Source organism: Bombina bombina, chromosome 8 (genome assembly GCF_027579735.1).
Source record: "Bombina bombina isolate aBomBom1 chromosome 8, aBomBom1.pri, whole genome shotgun sequence".
NCBI classification, from domain to species: Eukaryota; Metazoa; Chordata; class Amphibia; order Anura; family Bombinatoridae; genus Bombina; species Bombina bombina.
In genome coordinates, this window is record NC_069506.1 from 262,123,368 (window position 1) to 262,139,773 (window position 16,406).

Sequence of the window (16,406 nt, forward strand, 5' to 3'; positions counted from 1 at the left end):
CAACAGCATTGTTTTATTATGAGATGGAAATATTATTTTGATAAGAAAACCTATGTGTTTTTACTTTATTAAACATTTGCAAACTTAGTTCCAAATATGTCACATTCCCTCATTGTGTTCCAAAGATAACATTATGCTCTTTATTAAACTTATTGTTTGCTCATTGTGATATTTTACAAGACAGTTTATTATGTTTTAATTTAAAATATTACAATATGCAAACTTGTATTATAACATAATGCCCTTTATAAACTTCAGAGAATTACTGAAATCCCATATCTGAGGCTAGCTGGAAGTCTGATAATAACTAAAAAATAAATTAAAATCATGAAATTCACCACAGTAATCCTTATTATGGCAATTGGTAAGTAACTTTTATTTTATAGACAGACATAAAGATGTATTTAAGTCTGATATAATTAAATCTTGCAAATTGGAAAATCTTTGACAATGCAGAGAAAAAAATGTATTCAAACAGGGATGTAAAAAATGACGTTCTAATTGTATCACTAGCAACTCTGCAAGTTTATGTTTCTAACCCCCAGTTAAAGTACTGCTCAGGGCAGAGTGGAAACTACCGCTGATCTAACCAGCAGCTCTAGTTGTACAATTCAGCTGTGTGACTAGAGCTGCAAATTGGATTAGCGGCAGTTCCTATGGGTCCCGAGTGTTACTTTAACTATGTGTTTAACCCCTTTGCGGAGGTTAAACACAGAGTTGCAGCATTGCTAGTGATAAAATGATATGCTCTAACCAATTATGGCATGTCATTTTATCACTATAATGGCTCTTTAATTGTACTAGCACAGCAACAAAAGTGTGATAGATTGATAGAGTGGTATTGTCTGAGAAACTGCTTACCCATTACATAACCCTCACCTACATATGCTAATTTATTTATGACAATTTTTGAAGAGAAGTTTGTTTACCAAAATCAGAAGTTATTCCTATATGGTGCCACTTGGTAGCGCTATATAGATGATATATTTGGGGTGTGGTGGGGCAACATTGGATCCCTCCTTGATTTTGTTCAAGATTTGAATCTGGCATCAAGGCATATAAGATTCATTTTAACTTGGGATGAGTGTTCATTACATTTCCTTGACACTTTGGTTTATAAAAAGGGAGGCACATTAAACACAGATATGTATAGGAAAAAGAGAGATAAGAACAGTCTGTTATGTTACACTAGTGCACACCCTCCCTCATTGATTATATCAGTGTCAAGAAGCCAAATGATGAAAGTTAATCACATTGTTAAAAATAAAAAGCTGTCAGAACAGCAACTGGAAGAAATGGGTATGAAGTTCAGGAATAGAGGTTATCCAACTGATTTAATTGAAAAAGAAATTGTAACGATTAAAAAAGAGAGTGACATGGTTAGAAAACCAGTTAAACCTGGGAAATAACCAGAAAAAAAATATTTTTGTCTCAGAATACAATAATCAGAAAAAAATACAGAAAATACTGTGTAAATATTGGTTTATATTACTTGAATTCCACCCTAAAATCCCAGTTTGTAAATATACCCCTATGCCCGTGTATAGGAGAGGTACAAGTATAAAAGATGAGCTAGTCAGGGCTGATATTGGTAGTCAGAAGAGACAAGGTCAGATATATTTCCCAAAAAATAATGGCTGTTACCCATGTCTGGGATGTACCAATTGTAACAATATGATAAAAGGTTCTACTTTTTACACCCATTGACAGGCAAATAGTTTAATATTAAAGGATATTATACTTGCAATGCAAGTTATGTAATTTACCTTATTAAATGTCCATGTCCTTGGGCCTATATTGGAGAGACCACTCAGAGGGTGAGAGATAGGATCACACAGCACAAGTTGAATATTAGGTGCAAAGATATCTCTGCCCCGGTATCAAACCATTTTCTGACCTTTGGCCATTCTATTGCCCAACTAAAATTTCAAGTGATAGATCATATTCCTATTCCTAGGAGAGGGGGCGATAGAGAGCTATTGCTTAAAAATAGGGAAACAATGTGGATTTTTAAACTTGATACTATGGGGCCTATCTATCAAGCTCTGACTGGAGCTTAATGCCCCGTGTTTCTGGCGAGCCTGCAGGCTCGCCAGAAACACCAGTTATGAAGCAGCGGTCACAAAGACCGCTGCTCCATACCCCATCCGCCTGCTGTGAGCAGGCGGACAGACACCACCGGAATTCAACCCGATCGAGTACGATCGGGTTGATTGACACCCCCTGCTGGTGGCCGATTTGCCGCGAGTCTGCAGGGGGCGGCGTTGCACCAGCAGCTCTTGTGAGCTTCTGGTGCAATGCTGAATACGGAGAGCGTATTGCTCTCCGTATTCAGCGAGGTCTGGCGGAGCTGATCCGCACTGTCGGATCAGGCCTGCCAGACTTTGTTAAATAGAGGCCTATGTATCCAAAGGGTATAAGCCGCAAATTAAACTTAAACCTTTTTCTGTAATACAAAATGTAACAATATCTGTATTAAAGGTTTATTGCTTAGAAGTAATATGAATAAAACTATAATGGTTTTTCTAGCTGACTATTTTAGCAAAAGGATTGTTTGTATAGGAGTACACATAGCCCACTAGATGTCACCTTGTATTTACAATGAATTTGTTGATGGAAAGAGTTAATTATATGCACCTGTGGTGCTTTGTATAAAATAGTGGATTTCATGATGTTAAGCTAGCATATGATTAAGGGCCTGTTAGCCAGAAACGTCATATTTTTTGTCCTCTGGAAATAATAACAATTTAAGAAGAATAACTTGCTGATGGTGCTGCTGACTTTTTGAAACCTTACCTACAAGATTTGTTTGATTTCTTCTGTTTATCTGTCAGTCTATCTATCTATCTATCCATCTATCTCTCTGTCTGTCTATAATCTATCTATATATCTCTCTCTCTGTCTATGTATCGAATGTAGTAAGTTAGACTCTGTCATTTGTCACACTTTTGTTTTATTGCTTGTGCACTATCACACATTTGTATTCTAGACTTGAAGGTTATCAGAGCATTGCAGGATTTACCATTACTTTTAGATACACTATTATATGTTACACTTGTTGATTAACATCAGTTGTTAGAAGTGTAGAACATTTTACTAATTGTTCTTATTATTAAAATGATAAACAAAAAAATAAAAATTGCAAGGTGTTTAGGGACACTAGAATATAAACACAGCAATATGTGTCAGACTCTGCATGTATTGAACCAAAGCTAAGGTTGCTTTACCTTTTCTCTATTTCAGATTTAGGCAAACATGATGAACTATTTATTATGCTGTAAGAAATTAGTTGCTTTTTTAAAAACATTTTCTGAATATTGAACACTTCAAAATAGAATAACAATAAAATTATACAGAATATAACAATCTACTAAAAATGATTAATGTAATTTAACCACAGTATTTGTTTATGAACTTAAATATTATCACAATATGAAAATATCCAGATTGCATCAAATATGCAGATAATTATGAATATCTACAGTTAAATGTGACATGATATTATCTTCCTATTTCAGTCCTGCCGTGCTTGTTTTATAAGGAAATGGAAGCTAATTTTGGTAAGTACCTATTGTAGCATGTCGCTGTACTAAATTTATGTTATACCACAAGATAGATAGATAGATAGATTATAGATAGAATAGACAAACAGAAGTAAAACAAAATATCACTTTTTTTATTAATAAGAGGAGAGTCAAGAAACAAATACTAAAAAACAAAAGAAAAGACACTACTGAGCAATAGAAAACGTATGCTTTATTCCAGAGTTAAAAAGGACACAAATACACAGGGGAGAGGGTTTGTCTTACGCGTTTCACGCCACAACAGGGCGCTTACTCATAGACACTAGGCACAGGTAAAAAGCTGTTACATTTAAAAAGGCAATCAACCAATCAACAACAAGCTCAGTATTGTGACATCATCACTTCAGGTTATAGAGCCGTATATCAGTGTTATGGTGGTGACCAAGTTAAATGCACGGGAGAAAAAAACAAATAGAAATTAAACTGTTGACAGCAGTTATACTAGGGTAAATATTTTGATTAAATATTATAACAAAAGATTACTATTTCAAAATGAAACAATGAATAAATAATGAATGAAATCGTGATATAACTAACAATCACTCAGCTATACATATTACACTATACAAATAGCTGTATACTGGAAATTGAGGCAGAGGCAGGATAAACCAAAATAAGATTAAGAACATCATAATATGAAATAAAATAACATGGATTGAGAACAGGAGTGTGTGCACCACATTAGACTAACCATAGTACTTAGTCTACAAAATAGCGCATGTTCCACTCCTGATTCATTCCAAATGGCACCTTAGTCTTAAGTTTGTATATCCAAAAGAGTTCTTTCTTATCTAGGATTTTACATTTATCCCCACCTCTTTGAGGAGTTCTTGCTGAGTCTATAATCTTAATTTTAAAATGTGGTACATTTGTGAAGTGTATATGATTGAAGTGTTTCGCAACAGCAGAGTCCTTAATATAATTTTTAACATCTATCAGATGTTCCCTGGCACGGGATCTGAGGACTCTGGTGGATTGACCAACATACTAGGCCCCACAAATTTCGCAATCTAATAGATAAACTATATAATCAGTTAGGCATGTGGCATAAAAGGAAATCTGGAAAGATTCTCCCGTGATATTACTTTGGCAGTTATTTGTGAACTCCATTACCTCACATGTTAAACAATTATTTAAGTGTGATCTAAATTTTCCCTTACCACGTAACCATGTATAATTTTGGTCAATATTTGAAGAGACCAAACTAGGGAACACTTTAGATGCTACAGTTGGGGGTTTCTTGGCCACAAACCTACAGTTACCCAGTAAATGGGTTAAGATATCAAGGCCTATTTATCATGTCTGTCGGACCTGGTCCGACAGACATCGCTGAATGCGGAGAGCAATACGCTCTCCATATTCAGCATTGCACCAGCAGCTCACAAGAGCTGCTGGTGCAACGCCGCCCCCTGCAGCAGGGGGGTGTCAATCAACCCGATCGTACTTGATCGGGTTGAATTGCGGCGATTCCTGTCCGCCTCATCTGAGCAGGTGGACAAGGTTATGGAGCAGAGGTCTTTAGATCACTGCTCCATAACTTTTGTTTCTGGCGAGTCTGAAGACTCGCCAGAAACACGGGGCGTCAAGCTCCATTCGGAGCTTGATAGGTAGGCCTCTTTATCTCCCTTCAAAACATCCAAATACTTCTTAATTATCTTGCAAATACTGTCATAGTGTAGTGAAAATTCATTTAAAAAAACCCATATTATTTTTATCAAAAAGAAAAAAATACTATCTAGACATTAATATCAATATGGTACTGAATACAATGTTTGCAACAGAATGGTAAGAATGTTGATTCAAATAAGTTAGTATAAATTAGTATAAATAATAAACTGACTTTTTTGCTGAAAATAATATGTTTTATTATTATTTATTATTTATGGATCTATGATTACTGCCAGTCGGCAGTTTAAGATAATACCTGTCCTGATTAAGGCCCAACTGAGGGCCGAAACGTTGACCATGTATTAATGTTCTAAGAATAAAGCAAATATTCTTCTCAATACAAACCCTGAGAGTGCCCTTCTTCCACATTGTTCTCTCTCTCTCTCTCTCTCTCTATATATATATATATATATATATATATATATATATATATTTGGTTTTAAACAAGTTTATTAAAAAAGAAAAGTAACATGTACAGGTTATACGTTTGGTACCATATTAATAGTTTTTGATCTTAACAGTAAAGGTTTAGATACAACAAGGAATTATACAGCAATGTGTAATGTATTATACAACTTTTTCATAAACATTAGTGTAGATCAAATCAGAACTGGGTGAGGTGTGAGATCCATTTGTGAGATAGAAGTAAATATTATTGGATATTTATATACCCTGGGGATATTCTATGATATGTACAGGGTTATTCTTAATCAGCATTACAGTACTCGTCCCAGAGAAAATTCATAGCTAATTCATCACTAGTAGACTTATTCCAATAATTTTATTACCTCTTTCTCTCAGAAAATGTTGCCACAAAAGTAAAGTGATGTGTACAGCAGTCCCGCCCGCTGTACACGTCACTAAAAGTAGAGCCGTGTGTTGTATAAAAAAAAGTATAGCTCTTATTAAAAATGTGCTCGTTAGCAGCTAGGGGTTTATAGACTACTCGCTTAGTCAGTATTTTTAGCAAGTAAGTAAACAGATCATCTCCAAATACTCCATTTACTGTTAAGATTGTGGCTCCAGTAAAAAAACAAAAACACATGCGCGATCCTGTTACTAGACATGAGCGTGCAAAAGCTCACCTAGGAACAGGTAATTCTCAGTAAAGAGAAGCGCGCTCAGCGTATTTGAAGATATGCGCAGACATGCAAAGAAACAAGCGTTCAGTTAAAAATGAATGATTTACAAAAAGTGAAGTGCACAGCGGGCGGGACTGCTATTCACGTCAATACAATCATGAGGAGAATTCATCGGGGGGGGGGGGGGGTGAAGAATAACAAGAAAAAAATTGTAAGGAAAAAAACAAACTATATTGATTAAAAAAAATTGAAAGAGAGTTTATTAAAAAAATGTTGTTCAACTAATCATGGCAACCTCTAGTGGGTGAAGAGTATAGGAGATAGAACTGAAATAAACACTCACACATAGCATAATAAAAAGAGTTCAGATGAAATGAATGCTTTACCAATAGTGTGGTGTACTGAGGGCACAGTGGAGAGGAAATACTTTGAAGGAGGAGCCAGCAAAATGATTGACAGCAAAAAAATAGACGATAGAAAATAGATATATAAAAAAAGTAAATAATATTTTATTAAAAGGTAAATGCAGTTTGATACTGAAATGTGCATTTGCAACATTAGATACATGATAAAATTAACCATCCCTTTAATTTGCATTTTATTATTAGGAAATTATTTAGTAGGTATATGGATGGATCCAATGTTATCTTATTACCAGTAACCTGTTCTATTGCTATGTGTGTTTCTTGCTAGTATTGTAATATATTGGGGCAAGTCCACCATATATGTTGATAGTCGCCTATCCCTCCACATAATCTCCAACATTCAGCTTTCGCATGTGTAAAGATGGTGGCTATTCTGGAGGGGGTATAATACCATCTACATAATAGTTTCAAGTTTGTTTTTTATATGGGATATAGATGAAGCGTTGCTGCACATATTTACAAATATGTTCGATCAGTTTTCAGGGCATAGCTGTTGTTGAAGTTTGTCAGACCATTTTGGAGCATAAGATGGTAGTTTACTAGAATGTTGTTCCAAGAGTAATTTATGAACAAAGGATAGGGAGTCCTTAGAGAAAGTGTTAGAGCTACATAGTGATTCAAATAAGGTAAGTGGTCTAGTAAGCTGTTTTTTTCTAGTGTGTGAAGTGATGTATTGGTTAATATATCTAAACCACGGGGCGAGCTCCTTGCCATGTATACCTGTTAATTCTGTTTTAGTTTTATGTTTTCCATTGTTCAGAATAGAATGATATGAAATCATTTCTTGTAAGGGAACCATTTGTGTATATGGTCTATTAGGAAATACCTGAATTTTAGGGTTGTCTCTGAGAGGAGTTAGTGGTGCAGGAGTTATTGAAATGTTTTTATTTTTAGTGACATGCTTGTCCCATATATCAAATGTTAATCTAGTTACTGTTGCTGTGTAAGGGTCTAGAGATCTTTGCGTATGGGGTATCCATCAACTAGCTCCTAATTGTCTATTTCTTGCTAGGTCGTGTTCTATTTGTACCCATTCTTTGTGTTCTGAATGTCTGCACCAGTCTATAATATGTGTAAATATTCCTGCTATGGAAAATACGTGTACATATTTCTGCTCCTGGTAAAATTGTAGGCTTGGCATGCCCATTCCTCCTTTTGTTTTAGGTCTATAGATTGTGGGTTTGACAATTCGAGGGGGTTTATTGTGCCAAAAATGTGTGTTCAGTATACTTTGTAGTTTTATGAGAAAGTTTACAGGGAGATTAATTAGCACCGTTTGAAAGATGTATAAGATTTTAGGTAGGTATCAGCCATGATAGCATTTTATTGTACCAGGAGTTTAGTTCCCTTTGAATATTTTTTTAACAATGGTTGATAGTTTACCGAGAATAGATTTGATGGATCTTTAGTTATTTGAATGCCAAGGTATTTTAGTGAGGTTTTACGAAATGTATAAGAGTAAGTTGACGTGATCTTCTCGGTTATTGTTCCCGGGACCTCTAAGCTCATGAACTCAGAATTCGAGACATTTATTTTAAAATTAGAATGGGAGCTATATGAGTCAAATTCCTTATTGAGCTCTCTTAAGGAGTTTATAGGGTCAGTGAGGCTCAAGAATATGTCGTCTGGATACAGGGATGTTTTATATTCTGTGCTATTTAGTTTAATTCCTACAATTTTTTGTGTTTTGTCTGATTCTGGTGGCCAGGACTTCTATCTATTGGGTACTTGTAAAGCGCAAACTAATCACCCGTGAGGGTCTCAAGGCGCTATGGGAGGGGGGAGAGGGGGGGCTAAGGGAAGACTATTCAGTCAAAGAGCCAGGTCTTGAGGTCCTTCCTGAAGTTTGTAAGGGAGGTGGATTGTCTGAGGTGCAACGGGAGGGAGTTCCATGACCTTGCTGCCATATAGGAGGATTTTCCTCCAGCTGTTTTTTAGGATTTATTTTACAGGTAATTTTGTAATTATTTTAACTATTTAATAGCTATTGTACCTAGTTAAAATTATATTTAACTTAGGGGGGTGTTAGGGTTAGACTTAGCTTTAGGAGTAGTGGCGAGGTCCGGTCGGCAGATTATGGGTTAATAAGTGTAGTTAGGTAGCGGCGACGTTGGGGGGGGGGGCAGATTAGGGGTTAATAAATATAATATAGGGGTCGGCGGTGTTAGGGGCAGCAGATTAGGGGTTCATAGGGATAATGTAGGTGGCGACAGTGTGCGGTCAGCACATTAGGGGTTAAAAAAAATAATTATAGTGGCGGCGATGTGGGGGGATCTCGGTTTAGGGGTACATCGGTAGTTTATGGGTGTTAGTGTACTTTATAGCACAGTAGTTAAGAGCCTTATAAACCGGCGTTAGCCCAGAAAGCTCTTAACTACTGACTTTTTTCTGCGGCTAGAGTCTTGTCGGTAGAGGGTCTACTGCTCACTTCAGCCAAGACTCTAAATATCGGCGTTAGGAAGATCTCATTGAAAAGATAGGATACGCAATTGGCGTAAGGGGATCTGCGGTATGGAAAAGTTGCGGCTTGAAAGTGAGCGTTAGACCCTTTCCTGGCTGACTCTAAATACCAGCGGGCGGCCAAAAGCAGCGTTAGGAGCCCTTAACGCTGCTTTTGACGGCTACCGCAGAACTCTAAATCTAGGCGTTAGTTACTACAACGAGTGCAAATGGTAACTAGATCTTCTCTGATTGTTAAAAGACAGATTGTATACTGAAATCAAGTTTATCAAACAATTAATCTGCTTTATATTAATTTTATTTATAAAAAAATGTTACCAGGAAAAATACATTGAGATTTATCTTGTTTTCAAGTTTGTCCTGGGATATGCCAGCAATACATTACAAATTGTACAAAATAGTTAAATTTTACATAGCTTTACACGGACACAAGTAGGTCATTTCATAATTACCGATATAACAAACACAGCCAAATCTGGAGGTTATTTCCTATCGTTCCATCTGTTTCTCTAATACCTTAAAACTTTTTCTTACTCTTTTCTCAAAACGCTTCAAGTAGCATCTCTACCCTAGCCATCCAGCTCAGTGTGTTTATCTTGGTGGTTTCGGTTTCCCTTGGGAGCAAGTTTTAGCTGCTCGCTTTCTACAGTAGCCTCCAGAGAACACAAATAACTACTACGCGTTTTGGCAAAGTCTATGTCTTTCTCAAGCAGTCTGCCTGACTTCTTGATTTCTGGATAGAAGCTGTCTTTTAAGGTGATGGTAAATCCTAGCATTTCTGAAATGCTAGGATTTAGCACTGCTATAAATAAAGGGGACTTTCAGTCATGAAATATAAAAACAAAACAGTTTATGCAGTCCTGAGTGCCTCCAGCCACCCACATCAAAACGCTATTTTTTCAATGAGATAATATTTCCACCTCTTAGTCAATAGCCGTGCTTGCTGATCGGCATTATGCCAGATGGCTAGCACGCTATTGGCTAAGTGGTAGAAACACCACCTCATTGAGAACAGCATTTTGTTGTGGGTGGCTGAAGGCGCTCAGTTTGGTATAAACTGCAGACAAATAAAGGAACTTTCAGCATGAAGTTTTTTATACTTCATGACTGAAAGTCCCCTTCATTTATAGCACTGGTACCATCACTGTAACAATTGGAGAAGATGTAGTTATCATTTGCACTTGTCGTTATAACTAAGTATCCACATTGGATTAGACTTTTATTTGTTTTGGGAATTCCCTAGATGCAAATTTTATAGGAATATTTTTTAGTAGGATCCTACATTTCATTTTTTATGTAATTTAATTTGTTAATGTAAAGATTTTAGTTTCATATTTTATAGTATATGTGTGCAATAAAACATTTAAAGTTAAAGGGACACTGAACCCAACATTTTTCTTTTGTGATTCAGATAGAGCATGCAATGTTAAGCAACTTTCTAATTTACTCCTATTAGCAAATGTTCTTCATTCTCTTGGTATGTTTATTTGAAAAGCAAGAATGTAAGTTTAGATGCCGGCCCATTTTTGGTGAACAACCTGGGTTGTTCTTGATGATTGGTGGATAAATTAATCGACCAATAAACAAGTGCTGGACTTTCTTTTTCAAATAAAGATAGCAAGAGAACGAAGAAATATTGCTAATAGGAGTAAATTAGAAAGTTGCTTAAAATTGCATGCTCTATCTGAATCACGAAAGAAAAAATTTAGGTTCAGTGTCCCTTTAAACAATCAAGTCTTCAAATTTATTCCCCAGTTAAAGGAATGTATACTTTGGCGCTAGTTTTAGAGAAATATTTGATTCCCTTTAAATCCACCTTCTGGCTTATCAAGTGAGTTAAATTGAGCTGGTAAATCATATCTATTCAAAGCAAAAATCTAGATCATAAAAAGCTAAACCCTCTAAACGCCAACTCCCCCTACAATGTAAAACAGTAACAAAACAGCAATAAAAGATAGCTCTAAAAAAACAGTACTATGATAAAAAGGACTTACACAAAATATAGGCTTTATTGAAACTGTATTTAAAACTGTTTTTGAATGAATATGAAAATGCATAAAAATCAATAAATAACGTGATTGAGAAGACAAGAGGTTTCATATTGAAGACTGATATCCTGTAGTATCATTCCCCTGTGACATGGAGTAAGTTTTCTGTTATCCACATTCAATCACTGAAATGGCGCATCACATGGTACGGTAACTAGGTAGTATCTTAAAGCAATCTAGTTGAGTGTAAAAGGAAAGAAAAAGCTGGTCCATGAAGAAAGTACGTGACAGCAGTATTATGTTGGTAACAGTGGTGAGGTTATTTATCATAAAGATATATTTCAGCAATTGTATGTGCCACTATTTGTTTCACAGTCCAATACATTACTTACTGAAATGTGATTATAGGTAAAACGATATAACCCTTTGACCATAAGAGGATTGCTTGATATATATGGATTGGATATTCTTTATTGTGCATTAAATATTGGTATACCTTTCAAACATAGTACTTTTTATGGTTCTTCTATATATATATATACTATATATATATATTGTATATATATTCTCCATCCAAGAACCTTTCCCTATCCTCTGATCTCCTGTCCCTCATCCCACCTCCATTCTTTCCCCTCCCTGCTGCTCTCAACATTTTTTTTCCTGCACTGCAGCAGTCCCACCCCCTCCCTCTATATCTATCCCTCTATCTCTATCAATCTATTCCTCTATCTCTATCCCGCCATCTATCCGAATACTCATCTATCTTTATCCCTCTATCCATATCATTCTATCTATATCCATCTATCCCTATGCTCTATCCCTCTAGCCCTATCCTTCTATCTCTCTATCGCTATCCCTCTATCTCTATCCCTATATCAACATTTTTTTTCTGCCGTGCAGTGGTCTCACCCACTACAAGCCCCCTCAAGCGATGTGCCGCCCACCTGTCTCCCTCCCGCTGCCTGATGCAGAGAGGGGCACAGAGCCTTTCTGCTTTGGTACCTCTGCAAGACTATTTCTGCACTGCCCCACTTGCGCTCGTCCCATGCAGTCTCTTCTGTGCATCGACGCTGGTCGTTAAGGGCTTAAGGCCAGTTATGTTTGTCTCGCTCTGCAGTCTCTACTATGCATGACTAGATCGGACAAACATACCTGGCATTTTATAATATAGACTATATATTTATATATATATATATATATATATATATATAAAGTGGGGCAAAAAAGTATTTAGTCAGCCACCAATTGTGCAAGTGCTCCCACTTAAGAAGATGAGAGAGGCCTGTAATTTTCATCATAGATATACCTCAACTATGAGAGACAAAATGTGGAAACAAATCCAGACAATCACATTGTCTGATTTGGAAAGAATTTATTTGCAAATTATGGTGGAAAATAAGTATTTGATCAATATCAAAAGTTCATCTCAATACTTTGTTACATATCCATTGTTGGCAATGACAGAGGTCAAACGTTTTCTGTAAGTCTTCACAAGGTTGTCACACACTGTTGCTGGTATGTTGGCCCATTCCTGCATGTAGATCTCCTCTAGAGCAGTGATATTTTGGGGCTGTCGGTGGGCAACACAGACTTTCAACTCCCTCCAAAGGTTTTCTATGGGGTTGAGATCTGGAAACTGGCTAGGCCACTCCAGGACCTTGAAATGCTTCTTACGAAGCCACTCCTTCGTTGCCCGGGGCGGTGTGTTTGGGATCATTGTCATGCTGAAAGACTCAGCCACGTTTCATCTTCAATGCCCTTGCTGATGGAAGGAGGTTTGCACTCAAAATCTCACGATACATGGCCCCATTCATTCTTTCGTTCATTTCATTCATTCGTCCTGTTCCCTTTGCAGAGAAACAGCCCCAAAGCATGATGTTGCCAACCCCATGCTTCACAGTAGGTATGGTGTTCTTTGGTTGCAACTCAGCATTCTCTCTCCTCCAAACACGACAATTTGTGTTTCTACCAAACAGTTCTACTTTGGTTTCATCTGACCATTTGACATTCTCCCAATCTGCTTCTGGATAATCCAAATGCTCTCTAGCATACTTCAGGCAGGCCCAGACATGTACTGGCTTAAGCAGGGGGACACGTCTGGCACTGCAGGACATGAGTCCCTGGCAGCGTAGTGTGTTACTGATGGTAGCCTTTGTTATGTTGGTCCCAGCTCTCTGCAGGTCATTCACTAGGTCCCCCCGTGTGGTTTTGGGATGTATTCTCACTGTTCTTGTGATCATTTTGACCACACGGGGTGAGATCTTGTGTGGAGCCCCAGATTGAGGGAGATTATCAGTGGTCTTGTATGTCTTCCATTTTCTAATTATTGCTCCCACAGTTGATTTCTTCACACCAAGCTGCTTGCCTATTGCAGATTCAGTCTTCCCAGCCTGGTGTAGGTCTACAATTTTGTTTATGGTGTCCTTCGACAGCTCTTTGGTCTTCACCATAGTGGAGTTTGGAGTGTGACTGTTTGAGGTTGTGGACAAGTGTCTTTTATACTGATAACAAGTTCAAACATGTGCCATTAATACAGGTAATGAGTGGAGGACAGAGGAGCCTCTTAAAGAAGAAGATACAGGTCTGTGAGAGCCAGAAATCTTGCTTGTTTGTAGGTGACCAAATACTTATTTTCCACCATAATTTGCAAATAAATTCTTTCCAAATCAGACAATGTGATTGTCTGGATTTGTTTCCACATTTTGTCTCTCATAGTTGAGGTATACCTATGATAAAAATTACAGGCCTCTCTCATCTTCTTAAGTGGGAGAACATGCACAATTGGTGGCTGACTAAATACTTTTTTTGCCCCACTGTGTGTGTGTATAAATATATATATATATATATATATATATATATGTATAAATATATATATATATATATATACACACACACACTCACACATACACACACAATGATGAGGATCCGCACTCTCTGGACTTTTCAAAGTGGATATTTTATAATAAACTGTGATGTTTCGGGGATCAAATTCTCCCCTTCATCAGACCATTGGTCTGATGAAGGGGAGAGTTTGATCCCCGAAACGTCATAGCTTATAAAAAAATATATCCACTTTTAAAATTCCAGAGAGTTCGGATCCTCATAGTTGTGCATATCCCCAACCTTCCTGTCAGCCTGGCAAACTGTTTTGGAGGTGAGAGTGTAAATCCCTAGTGACTGTGATATATACAGTATATATACATATATAATTATTATTTTTTTGTATATATTATTTAGTAAGTTTTGAGATGATGCACACTATTCAAGGCATACAGGCGCCTGGGGCGTAGGTTGGGCATTTTTTCTTTATAACAACACAATTAAAGCATTAATAACGGAAACAACAATTATGCTACAAATTAATTAATAAAAATTTTATCAAAAATATTTTTTTCAGATAATATTTCTGTTTGTATCCCTCATACAGTACAGGAGTTGAACCTATTGGCTTTCCGAGATGGCTGCAATGCATTTCACAGCAATCAGTTTCAGCCCTTTCTGGCACATTAATAGTTTATTTAAATTTGTTTAAATCTGTCAGTGAAAAACCTGACATCACATTGACTTTCTGTTTACTCTTTGCAGTTTGCCCACCTGGACAGACCTTCCAAACATGTGCTTCCAGCTGCCCAAAGACCTGTGAAACAAGAAATAAACTTGTGCTCTGTGATAAGAAGTGCAATCAAAGATGTGGCTGTATCTCCGGAACTGTGCTGAAATCAAAGGATTCATCTGAATGTGTGCACCCCAGTAAATGTTAATTACAGACAAAATTGTTAATAAATTAGCACTTTTGATGGTGCCCTAAGAATAAACATATTATGTTTGCTGCATTTTGTTTTTTCAATAGTCAATCTCCACCTACCATTTGCCTTATTTGGAGAAGCTATTCCAGACTTGAGTCTGCAAACAACAAGGCTAGTCATGGTCATTATGTTAGTATAAAATGTATTAAGGCTAGTCATGGTCATTATGTTAGTATAAAAAGCATTAAGGCTGGTTATGGTCACTATCGGCTAGATTTAGAGTTTTGTCGGTAACGACCCGAAAAGCTAACGCCGGCTATTTTCTGGCCGCACCATAAAAATAACTCTGGTATTGAGAGTCCACATAAAGGCTGCGTTAGGCTCCAAAAAAGGAGCGTAGAGCATATTTAACGCAGCTTCAACTCTCGATACCAGAGTTGCTTACGCAAGAAGCCAGCCTCAAAAACGTGCTCGTGCACGATTCCCCCATAGAAAACAATGGGGCTGTTTGAGCTGAAAAAAAACCTAACACCTGCAAAAAAGCCGCGTTCAGCTCCTAACGCAGCCCCATTGTTTGCTATGCGGAAACACTTCCTACGTCTGCACCTAACACCCTAACATGAACCCCGAATCTAAACACCCCTAACCTTACACTTATTAACCCCTAATCTGCCGCCCCCGCTATCGCTGACCCCTGCATATTATTATTAACCCCTAATCTGCCGCTCCGTAAACCGCCGCTACTTACATTATCCCTATGTACCCCTAATCTGCTGCCCTAACATCGCCGACCCCTATATTATATTTATTAACCCCTATTCTGCCCCCCACAACGTCGCCTCCACCTGCCTACACTTATTAACCCCTAATCTGCCGAGCGGACCTGAGCGCTACTATAATAAAGTTATTAACCCCAATCCGCCTCACTAACCCTATAATAAATAGTATTAACCCCTAATCTGCCCTCCCTAACATCGCCGACACCTAACTTCAATTATTAACCCCTAATCTGCCGACTGGAGCTCACCGCTATTCTAATAAATGTATTAACCCCTAAAGCTAAGTCTAACCCTAACACTAACACCCCCCTAAGTTAAATATAATTTACATCTAACGAAATTAATTAACTCTTATTAAATAAATTATTCCTATTTAAAACTAAATACTTACCTGTAAAATAAATCCTAATATAGCTACACTATAAATTATAATTATATTATAGCTATTTTAGGATTAATATTTATTTTACAGGTAACTTTGTAATTATTTTAACCAGGTACAATAGCTATTAAATAGTTAAGAACTATTTAATAGTTACCTAGTTAAAATAATAACAAAATTACCTGTAAAATAAATCCTAACCTAAGTTACAATTAAACCTAACACTACACTATCATTAAATTAATTAAATAAAATATCTACAATTACCTACAATTAAACCTAACACTACACT

General features: G+C 36.9%; 1 protein-coding gene across 1 annotated transcript; it reads left to right on the top strand.

Annotated features, from left to right (window-relative positions):
• The first annotated feature begins 307 nt into the window (after positions 1–307).
• Positions 308–15,022, top strand: LOC128638179 (cysteine-rich venom protein 6). The gene is made up of 3 exons (XM_053690045.1): positions 308–364; positions 3,519–3,560; positions 14,793–15,022. The coding sequence occupies exons 1-3, from the start codon at positions 328–330 to the stop codon at positions 14,966–14,968; spliced, it is 255 nt and encodes an 84-aa protein (XP_053546020.1). The 5' UTR covers positions 308–327; the 3' UTR covers positions 14,969–15,022.
• Positions 15,023–16,406: the final 1,384 nt, after the last annotated feature.